The 12,439-nt window shown below is 35.4% G+C and overlaps 1 protein-coding gene across 1 annotated transcript in view; it reads right to left on the bottom strand.

The window, feature by feature from the left end:
• Nucleotides 1-12,439, bottom strand: part of PLEKHH2 (pleckstrin homology, MyTH4 and FERM domain containing H2) — a 114,478-nt gene that overhangs the window by 101,195 nt on the left and 844 nt on the right. The window contains exon 2 of the mRNA XM_049650217.1: nucleotides 6,242-6,371. Within this exon, the coding sequence (XP_049506174.1) occupies nucleotides 6,242-6,364 (123 nt within the window). The 5' untranslated portion in view covers nucleotides 6,365-6,371. The remainder of the gene's footprint in view (nucleotides 1-6,241; nucleotides 6,372-12,439) is intronic.

Below are 12,439 nucleotides of genomic sequence, written 5' to 3'. Positions count from 1 at the left end.
GTAACTCAGAACACTAACCAGTAATACTTGTAAAGTAGGAAACCTACTTAAATCTCAGCTTCCCTGAAGAGTTTATATTTGGCATACTAGAGATATTTCCAACACCATTCCTCAAATTCCTCTAAAGACCTCTCCCACTTATAGCAGTATTTGCCCAAGACTTCAATAAGGCCTTTTTCTTCACAAGCTTCAATATTCAAAGTTACTTGGAAATTGTGATGGAAAAAAAAAATGGTGCAAAAATAGTTCTTTAAAAAAAAAAAAAATCTCATGTATTCTTCTACTCCATCTCCAAAAAACATGAAGTATATATAATTGAAATCCATCTTTAACTATAAAAACACTTTGAGATCATCTCATAAATTTTCCTTAAAAAAATTGACAGAGATGTCTCCTATTAATCAGTAATTACATTTGTTAAGTCACCTCCTTGTACACTTAGCCAGTGTGTCCCTTAAGAAAGATGTAGGAGGGGCGCCTGGGTGGCTCAGTCGGTTAAGGATCCAAATTCGGCTCAGGTCATGATCTCACAGTCCATGAGTTCAAGCCCCGTGTTGGGCTCTGTGCTGACAGCTCAGAGCCTGGAACCTCCTTTGGATTCTGTGTCTTCCTCTGTCTCTGCCCCTCCCCCACTCACACTCTGTCTCTCTCTCCTTCAAAAATAAATAAACATTAAAAAAAAATTAAAGAAAGTTGTAGGAAAATGGGGCACCTGGGTGGTTCAGTCAGTTGGGCATCCGACTTCGGCTCAGGTAGTGATCTCATGGTTCATGAGTTCGAACCCCACGTCAGGGTCCGTACTGACAGCTCAGACCCTGGAGCCTGTTTCACATTCTGTGTATCCTTCTCTCTCTGCCCTTTCCCACTTGTGCTCTCTCTCCCTCTCAAAAATAAATAAACATTAAAAAAAAAAGATATAGGAAAATAATGAGTTACTTCTATGTTCCAGTCACTCTACAAGCTGCATCACAAAAAGTATGTAAGATCTAAAGTTTAATGCCCACTCTGTTATTTGTCAGCTCTACAATATTGGGCATATTACTCAAATATTCTGAATCTTTTTTTAAAATTTTTATTTATTTATTTTGAGAGAGAGAATAAGAGAGTGCACATGAGCGGGGGAGAGTCAGGAGGAGAGAGAGAATCTCAAGCAGGCTCCACGCTGTCAGCACAGAGCCCAACCCAGGGCTCAGTCCCACGAACCATGAGATCATGACCTGAGCCGAAATCAAGAGTCGGATGCTTAACTGACTGAGCCACCCAGGCACACCTCAAAAATTCTTAATGTTAACATCTTGAGATTGGGGATAATAATAGTTACCTTATAGGGTTAGTGTGGGTTTTGTTTTTTTAAATGTTTACTTATTTAGTTTTGAGAGAGGGAGGGAGCAGGAGAGAGACAGAGAGGGAGACAGAGAATCCCAAGCAGGCTACACATTGTCAGTGCAAAGCCTGATGTGGGGCTCGAACTCACGAGCCGTGAGATCATGACTGGAGCTGAAATCGAGAGTTGGACACTTAGCCAACTGAGCCACCCAGGTGCCAAAAGTTACCGTGGGGTTTAAACTAGCTAATGGTTGTGGTGAAACCTTAAGAACCATAGTTGGCACCTAGCATAAGCTGCGTATAGCTAAGAACCAGAACTATTGCAGGAAAGAAAAGTTGGCCAGAATTCCTGGCAAAAAGCTGAAGAATCAAATTAGTATTCTCTCAAGAATCTTCAGTCTTGGGCCTGCATCCATTTGAGGGGAAGGTCTGGAGAACTATTCGGGAGAAGCCTTGGGGCAGACTGGTCCAAACACAAAACCAAAGGTTATGGATGGGACCAGACTGGCCTCTGGAATGCAACATTTGACTCAAGTTGGCATGTGGAAGCAATGCAATAGGGTTTGCTTTAAAAATATGTAGTGCTATGTAAATTGTTATTACTACACACATACACACATCCTAACACACACAGATACCTGCTCTCAAGCAGAGGTGGATTTAAATGTTGCATGGTTGAGGAGAAGACAGAATAGATGAGTGGCTAAGTATATCAGAATGGTGATAAAGCCAGATTAGAGAGGCCATATAGGGCAGTGGCTAAACATTCAGCCACTAATTGCAGAATACTCAGTGTCAGTTGTCTCCATCACTCACTTTTCAGCACAAACTCGGGCAAGTTAAGTAACTTCTATGCACCTAAGTTTCCTCTTGGATAAAAAAAGGATAATATTAGTACTTACCTCATAGGATTGTTATAAGAATTAAAAAAGTTAATATATATAAAGCACCTTATATATTACATAAATATCTAATATATATCTATATATATAATTTATAACATATAAATAGATGTATATATTAACTACATATATATATGTATGTGTGTGTATATATATATATATATATGGCACTAACAATGTGTGTATAAAGATTGCCTAGGACATGGTAAGCATCAGTTTCCCAATCTGTAAAATGGGAACAATAAAATGTCTTACTTCACAGCTTGTTATAAGAATTAAATAAATTATACTTATAAAGTGCTTAGCACATAATACATCAATAAATATTTGGTATTTTTATTAGAACATAGGTGGGGTACCAAAAATAATTTTCAATCCAGAGAAAAATATTTTGTAATGGAATAGAACCGAAAATATCGTGAAAAACATTCCCATTTTAGTGTTGAATATATTTACTGGGAAACCATGAGTAACTTGGCATACTTGTCCACTTTCCACTGTATAAAACACATCTGAATAATTCCATCTCCTAGATCTGTCATGGGATCTAAGTCACAGATAAAAAATACAGAAGACGAAGAAGGAAGAAGAGGAGAGAAAGAAACCATGACTACAAGAGCAATTTTGAAATAATATTCCTCTCAATATTCATTCACTGACAAAGAAAAAATAAACCCTAATAACACAAACTAACAACCAAAAGTCTATATGTAAATGTACTTACAGAAAACATGACACTTTTAAAATTTGAAAAACGGCACTCATAAAGAAATTTGTTGCAACATGCCTTCTAAAGGACAAATGTTGCCATAAAATTAGAACTTAAAGGTCAATTCATTAAAACCCAAATAAACATAACTCCTGTTTAGTTTACAAAGAAACCCAGAGAATACAGAAGTCAAGGGAATCAAGAAAACTTGAAGGAGGCTGTGGTCAACAGTGTGCTAATTGCTAACAGGCCAATAAGACAACACCTGGAAAGTGTCCATGAGGTTTAGCAGCAAGGATATAATTGGTGATCTTAACAAAATCACCGTATGGAGTGGCTGGGATTGCTGAAAATATGAAATAAATCAGCACAGTCTTGGAAATGATTTTCATAGAGAGAGGAACAAAAGACTAAGCATGAGTCACTAACTTTGAGTTAGAATAAGCTTCCCTAACTTGGGAGATATTCAAACTGGAATTTTTTATCAGATTATAATTTTTATTCTAATAGTGGTAAATAAAGCAAATTGATACTGGAGATTTACTCCACAAAGCATTACTGGGTCGTCCTTTGACCCAAAGTGAATAGAATAATTTTAATCTTTCCACCTAAAAGATGTTGAAGCACAAAAATTTAAGATGATATATATATGAAAGTTTAAACTGAATGATGTTTTCCTGAATTTTATTAGAATACTTCTGTGCCAAAAACAAAATACCAAAAAACTTCTGTGCTAAGAGATTCTCAGCGGGCGCCTGGCTGGCTCAGATGGTGGAGCATGCAACTCTTGATCTCGGAGTCGTGAGTTCGAGCTCCACATTGGGCGCAGGGATTACTTATAAAAATAAAATCTTTAAAAAAAAGAGAGAGAGAGATTCTCAGCCAGTGATGGAAGGAAGATTTAACATCTTTTTTTAAGGTTTTTGTTTGTTTGTTTTGGTTTTGGTTTTTTTTGTGTTTCTTTGAGAGAGGGTGAGAGTATGCATGAGTAGGGGAGGGGCAGAGGGCAAGCAAGCGAGAGAATCTTAAGCAGGCTCCATGCCCAGCCTGGAGCCTGACTTGGGGCTCTATCTCACAAAGGTGAGATCATGACCTGAGCCGAAATCAAGGCTGATCTTAACCACTTAACCAACTGATCTATCCAGGTGCCTCAAGATCTTTTTTGAAGATGTGATGCATTTACCAGTCTCGAAGGATAATGCAGACAAGTGTTTAAGAAACCACCTGTAAGTTCTTCTGATTAGTTATGGATGACCAGTGATATCATTTATCTAACCATCTAGACAGCACTGTCAAATAGAAATATAATGTGAGTCATCATATCAGAATGGCTAAAACCAAAACCATATGAAACAACAAGCATTGGCAAGGATGTGGAGAAAAAGGAATCCTTCTGCACTGTTGATGGAAATGCAAACTGGTGCAGCCACTGTGGAAAACAGTATGGAGAGTCCTTAAAAAATTAAAAATAGTACTATCCTATGTCCCAATAATCTCACTACTGGGTATTTACCTTACAGAATATGAAAACACGAATTCAAAGTGATATATGCATCCTTATGTTTATTGCAGCATTATTTACAAAAGCCAAACTATGGAAGTAGCCCAAGTGTCCATCAATAGATGAATGGATATAAAAGATGTCGTATGCATATACAATGAAATATTATTCAGCCATAAAAAGGATTGAAATCTTGCCATTTGCAACAACATGGATGGATCTGGAAAATATTATGCTAAGTGAAATTAGCCAGTCAGAGAAAAACAAATACCATATGATTTCACTCATATATGGAATTTAAAAAGCAAAACAAATGAACAAAGAAAAAAAGACACACACACACACACACACACACACACACACACACACAGACTCTTAACTATAGAGAACAAACAGAGAGGAAGTGGGTGGGGGAGTGAATAAAATAGGTGAAGGGGATTAGGAGTGTACTTGTCTCGGTGGGCACTGATTAAGGTATGGAACTGTTGGATTACTATATTGTACACTAGAAATTATTCAACTGCACTGGAATTAAATTTTTGTATATGTTACAAATAAATAAACAATTCTTTTTAAAAATTTTTTTAGTGTTTATTTATTTTTGAGACAGAGAGAGACAGAGTGTGAGCAGGGGAGGGACAGAGAGAGAGGGAGACACAGAATCCGAAGCAGGTCCCGGCTCTGAGCCGTCAGCACAGAGCCCGACGAGGCGCTCGAACTCACAAACCACGAGATCATGACCTGAGCCAAAGCCGAATGCTTAACCGACTGAGCCACCCAGGCACCCCAAAATGTAAATAATTCTTAAAAAAAGAAATAAATATAAAAGTAAAAAGAAATAGATGTCATTAATTTTAATATTTTCTATTTAATCTAATATACAAAATGTTATTTCAGCATGTAACCAATATAAAAATTATTGCTAAGACATTTCACATTCTTTTTTTCATACTAAATCTTTGAAATCCAGGTGTATTTTACATTTCCAACACACCTCAATTTGTCCTAGCCTCATTTCAAGTGCTCAGTGGTTATTTATGGCTAGTGGTTGCTATATTGGACACTACAGGTGTAGAATCCAGATTCCCTGCAAACAGGAATATGAGTTTTCTTGTTCACAGATGTAATTTTAGCATTCAGAAGACTGCCTGGCACAAAATGAGCCTTCAGTGAATATTTGTTGAATGAACGAACAAATGAATGAATTAATCCATGGGTTTTATATACATATATGCAAAAAAAATTCCTGTGACATAGATGAAATTTTAATTACATGACTAGAACTATTAAGAGAAGCATGTAATTATATTAAACTCAATTCCAGCCCAGGCAATAGTTTAGCAATATAGGGTTAAGTCAATACAAATTCTTAAATGGGTGCATACTTTCAAATACACTATAAACATGTGTTACTATTCATAGGGAACATTCTTCTATAACCACTTTAAACATGATTTTCTTAAACATTTAGTAAATTAAAATGCTGTCACACTCCTCTAGTAAAATCAAATAAATTATAGCTTTTCTATATGGACTGAATGAACTCCACATTCATCAAATAAACACAACTCTTACATATTCCACTAGTTCTGCAAAGAAATGTTTTTTGGCTTAATGTTCCATTCCCTCTAAAAATTGGCAAAAGAATATTTCAAAAATAGCTTTAAAGCCCTGACAAAAAATTAAATATGTTCTTTATTTTAAAAATGTTTACCCCCCAAAAGTACTGCAATTATTTAATGTAAATGAAATATGCCCCAAACAGGTGATGTTTAGTAACAAAGGTTGGAGAGAAAACCATACCTTCTCAGCTAAAAGCTCTCTTATCTTGCTTGCTTGAACTCTAAATTTCATGAGCTGGGACTCCAGAGCCACACATCGTTCTTTCCAGTCTACTGGTCCTTCTGTCTCAGTAAGCTCTGCCATCTTTATTCTAGAAAAGAAAGCATAAATGGCATATAACCCATGAGCATTCAGGATAATTCATTACGTCATCCTGTATACATATTCACGTTACCATCTAATGATGTCATCACATACAAATTTTTGAATTCTAAGACAAATTCCATAACTGGTTATATAGCTCATGGAAGAAACTTAGTGGGAGACAGAGGTCAGGGTTGGAGGCCCAGTGTGTTATTCAATCTTTTTATATAACATATCCTTTCCGTGTCTCAGATTATCCAATCTAGAAAAAGCAGGACACTGATAATAACAAACCATTGTTCTTCATGAGTACGTTGTGAGGAACAAATTAAATACTGTTATTTTTAATAGCACTATGGACAGTATAATAGCACCATCGGAACACAGAGAAGTAGTATTATTTTAGCTGTGCCCAATAGATAACACAATGTTTTAATCTTCCAGCTCAAAATTTTACCCCACTCCTAGGTTTACAGAACTATCACAATTTGATTCAATTGGTACCATGATAGTTTCTTAGGTTTGAGAAACTTCATTACCAGTGCTACAATTATAAGTTAGATTTACATTACAATTATTATTTATCATCATCCTAAAATCTAAAATCTAAATCTAAATCCTAGATCCAAAATATCTTTTAAGCCAAAAATCCTTTGGCATATTTAACCAGGCAAAGTATTATGACCTTGGATACATTTGTATAATATTTTTTTTTTGGTCCAAGAAGAGAAAAGATATAAATATGAATTTGTAATCACCTACATTAAGTACATCTGGAATCAGTGTTTCCCATAATATTAGCTTTCCTTTGGGGAGATTAATCCCAGGGAGAAGCACTGCACTCCAGCAAGGGAACTGGTCTAGAAATTTTGAAGTGCAAAAAAACGACTCATTTTTTCTGGTTCTGAGATTCATAAATAATGTTTTAAATGTTAATGTTTCACCAGGTCATTTGAATAAATGGCCTGATGATATATTTCTGAATTGCCCTTGCTATGAACAGATAAAATCTGTATTAGGAATGGATCTCAAGGAGCCAAGCCCTGGTCTCGGCATATGCGTGAGAGCAAAACTCTCAGAACCCCAGGATAGATTTGCAGTTGAAGTGTACTATTCCTTCGTTTTCTAAAAATATGTCTCCCTCACATATTATCCAAGTTGATTTTCTCACTATTGAGTGTAATACAACACTTCCTCATCCCATACCAGTTTTTAAAAACTTTGTGTTGCTAAAAACCCACAGAAGACTATTTTCCTAGTATAAATATTGTTTTATGCTTAAACCAATTTTCATATTCATACTGACATTATCATTCAATAACTTAGAAATAAATAAAAGCAGAGTTGCTCTACAAAGGCTACAACTTTATTGAGCCCCCCAACCATCTCAAAGCCTCCAGATGCTCCTAAGTTCTGGCCATAATTTAAGGGAAATTTATAATTGTAAAACTGGACATCATTCTCTTTTAATTTCTTTGTTTTTATAGAAGCCTCATACCATTGTTGTCTGTTTTTTCCTAAGGATATTAGCCTTGTTAATGACACTTATCACCCACATTAGCATTTACTGTCAATGATTTACGAGTAGACAATGCACTTTGTCAGTCGCAAGCTTTTTCTCAATTCTGCTACTTCAGTTCTTTCCTCCTTAGCTTTAGAATGGACAAGGAAAAAAACATATGGACTAAAAATTATAAAATAAAAAGCTGTCCTGAAACAGACACTGTTAAGGGTTGAATCACTTGTACCTTGCAGAGAAATGTAGAAACATTGTTAAGCAAGAAGAGTCTAATTCATGCTGGTAAGTTTCCCTACAATTAAAATAACTTGTGTATGTTCTACTAAAAATTTCTACAGTTTTAAAAATAGCATAAAGGCAAAAAAAAAAAAATAACCTAAAGGCAGATACTTTTCAACAGATAAAAATCAATCAATACAGTGAACCATATTAATAGAGTAACAGACCAAAACCACATGATCATTTCAATCAATGTAGGAAAAAAAATCTGACAAAATTCAACACCCTTTCATAATAAAAACATTCAATAAGCTAGCGATAGAAGGGAACTTCTTCAGCCTGATAAAAAGCACTTAGGAAAAGCCCACAGCTAACATCATACTTAATAATAAATGACTGATCTGCCGAAGACCAGAAATAATACAAGGACGTCTGCTTTGCCACTTCTGTTCAACACTGTACTAGCGGTTCTAGTCAGGGCCAGAAAATAAAATAAAAAGAATCCAGTTTGAAAACTAAACCTAGGCACGCCTGGGTGGCTCATACAGTTAAGCATCCAACTCTTGGTTTCAGCTTCGGTCATGATCTCTTGGTTTGTGAGTTTGAACCCTGCATCGGGCTCTGCGCTGATGGCATGGAACCTGCTTGGGATTCTCTCTCTCTCACTCTCTTTCTCTCTCTCTCTGCACCTCCCCTATTCATGCTCTCTCTCTCTCTCTCTCATGCTTTCTCTCTCTCTCGAAATAAATAAACTTGAAAAAAAAAAAAAAAAAGAAAACCAAATCTCTATTTTCAGATGTCATGATCTTGCGTACAGAAAATTCTAAGGAATTCACAAAAAATCTATTAGAACTACTTGAGTTCAGCAAGGTTTCAGGAAACCAGATCAATATACAATCAACCATATCAATTGTTTTTCTACGCATTAGCAAAAAAAAAAAAAATCAAAAATGAAATCAAGAATATATTCTATGTACAATAGCATCAAAAGAACTAAATACTTAGGAACAAATTTAACAAAAGAAGTGCAAAACTTGCACTCTGAAAATCACAAAACAACACTGAGAGAAATTAAACCCAAATAAATGAAAGACATCTCATGTTCATGGATTAGAAGACTTAATATTGTGAAGATGCCAATACTTGCAAAAGGATACATACATTCAATCCCTCTCAAAATTCCAACTGCATTTTTGGGCAAAAATGGCAATCTGATCCTAAATTCATATGGAAATTTAAGGGATCCAGAATAGCTAAAAAAATCTTAAGAAGTTGTAGGACTCCTATGTCTCAATTTCAAAAATTACTACAAAGTTACTGTAGTCAAAACTGTATGGTATTGCCATAAAGACAGACATATGATCAGTGGAATAAAATTAAGAGTCCAGAAATAAAACCTCAAATTTATAGTTAACTGATTTTTTTTTATTTGAAAGAAAGAGAGAATGTGAGTGGGGGAGAGGGGCAGTGAGGGAGAGAGAAAGAGAGAGAGAGAGGAGAGAATCCCCAAGCAGGCTCCAACTCAGCACAGAGCCGGATGCAGGGCTTGATTCTACAACCCTGGGATCATGACCTGAGCCAAAATCAAGAGTCAGATGCTCAAAACCAACTGAGCCACCCAGGTACCCCTATAGTCAGCTGATTTTTGACAAAGGTACCAAAATCGTTCAATGGGGAAAGAAGAGTCTTTTCAACAATGGTGCTAGACAACTGGATATCCACATGCAAAAGAATGAATTTGGACCCCTCCATCACAACATATAAAAAACTAACTCAAAATGGATCAAAGATAAATGTAAGAGCCAATGCTCTAAAACTCTTAGAACAAAAGATAGGCATAAATCTTGTGACCTTAAATTAGTCAAGTTTCTTTGAGTTGACATCTAAAACACGAGTAATCAAAAAGAAAATAGATAAATTGGACTTAATCAACATTAAAAACTTTTATTTCAAAAGACACCATCAAGAAAGTGAAAAGATAAGCCACAGAAGGAAGAAAAATATTTGCAAATCATGTATATCAGACACTTTTATCCAGAATATATAAAGAACTCTTACAACTCAACAATACAAAACAAAACAATTAAAAAGTAGGCAAAGGATCTAAATAGACAGTTCTCTAAAGAAGATATACAAATGGCCAAAAAGCCATGAAAAGATGTTCAACATCATTAGCTATAAGTGAAAATGCAAATTAAAATCATGACAACCACTGCACACCAAACAGGATGTTTAAAATAATAAAGCCATAATAACAAGTGTGAGTGAGGATGTGAGAAATTAGAACCCTCATACTTTGCTATTGGGAATGTAAAAATGGTATAGTTGCTTTGGAAAATAGTTTAACACGTTCCTCAAAAGTTTTAACATGAAGTTACCATATGAGCCAGCAACTCCAATGCTGACTAACTATATACCCGAGAGAACTGAATACATAAGTTCACACCAAAACTTATACACAAATGTTCACAGCAGCATTATTCAAATAGCCAAAAAGTGGAAACAATCCAAGTGTCCATTATCAGAGGAATGGATAAACAAAATGTGGTATATCTGTATAAAGGAATATTATGCAGCCACAAAAAAGGAATAAAGTACTAATACATGCTGTGACAATTATCCTAGATGCCAAGTGAAAGAAGCCTGAATAAAAGGCCACATATTGTATGATTCCATTTACACAACATAGGTAAATCCAAAGAGACAGAAAGTAAGTTAGTGGTTGCCAAAGGCTGTGAAGAAAGGGCAATGGTGATCAACAGCTAATAGTTTGAGGTTTCTTTTTTGAATGATCAAAATTATTCTAGAATTAGTGCTGATAGTTGCACAACCTTGTGAATATACTAAAAGTCGCTGATATGTACACTTTAAAGGAGTAAATTTTATGGTTCACTAATTATACTTCAATTTTAAAAAGCAATTATTTACAAATGAGTAAAGAAAAATAAGTTTTATAGAGCTGTTGAATCACAACGTTGTACACCTGAAACTAATGTAACATTGTGTCAACTTTATTCAAATAAAAGTAAATAAAAATTTTAACAAGAAGTAATACAGATACAAATATTCTTATTACACATTTATTTGCACAATTGTTCCCCATACATTTGTTGTCTTTTAAAACTTGTTTGTGATACACACAAAGAAAAAAATTTATTTAAATATGTGGTAAAGTGTAACAATCATTTTCCTCATGCAATCTGAGTTTTGTTTTGTACTTTAGAAAGATCTTCCCCACTCCAAAATTAAAGAATAAAAATGATTTTTTAAAAAGTAACAATTTGTGTGGATGTATATTAACTCAACATTTACAAATTTAATGATCCATTGTTTGTAGCTATCCCTGTCAAGAATTCTACCGTTAACTCAAATAATTTAGAGGTAAATGTTAACTAACCTCAAATATGGCAAGTTCATACATATATCTTACCCAAGACTACTTTGCTATGAAAATGACATGATAAATAAATTCCAAATTAAACATACCTATTTATGTCTTTAATTATGCTAATTACATATTTTACAACGAAGTAGCAGAACCTTAATAATATTACTGAATTGGCATCTAATGTCTACATTCCCTACTAATAGGATCATAATTTAAAAAAATTCAAAACTACAGATTGGCTGGCTAATGGTCCACCAAGAGGTCTAGACACCTGATTTCCTCATTTCATTCTGTAATTTCCGTTAGTATAAAGTAACTGTTGTGTTAATGCACCATCTTGAGTAAAGATTCGAACTTTGAACAACATCCACCATTCTTTTCCATTACCATTGATTTTATAGAACTGTACAGCTTTGGGAGGTATAACCACTTGCTAAATAAATTAACATTTCTAGATTTTGAATTTTCAAGTAACCTATCTTCACTGCAGTGCACGGGAAAAAAATCTTGGTTTTCCAAAAGCCACCCCCCACCCCCATGACTTTTGGAAATATTTACTGACACAAAATAAACTGTTTACAATTATGGAGTGAATGCTCTTTTCTCCGAATCTCTGACTTCCTGTTTCTCTTCCAAATCCCAAAAGAGAAAGAAAAAAAAGAAAAAAAGTAAGAATTCATCTATTGAGGCTTATCCTGATGAAGCTCAGGGTTAGCCACTCACATTCTTTAATTCGCCCCTCTTAAGGGACGGCTTAACTTGGCCAGGTAACTATTTCTTTTCCAAAGCAGAAAGGATGTCTTTCTTGACCACACTGAGGCTTGCCTTGTTTAAGAAGGCTCCTGACCACCAACCAGCCCCACTTGGGCTACGCCTGCCCATTGCTGGCCCTGCCAGGAGCAGCCGTGCTCCCCACCCCACAGCTCCTCGGGGACCCACGCGGCGGTGC

The sequence above is a fragment of the Panthera uncia genome (assembly GCF_023721935.1).
Source record: "Panthera uncia isolate 11264 chromosome A3 unlocalized genomic scaffold, Puncia_PCG_1.0 HiC_scaffold_11, whole genome shotgun sequence".
NCBI lineage: Eukaryota > Metazoa > Chordata > Mammalia > Carnivora > Felidae > Panthera > Panthera uncia.
This window is presented reverse-complemented; position numbering and strand designations above follow the sequence as displayed.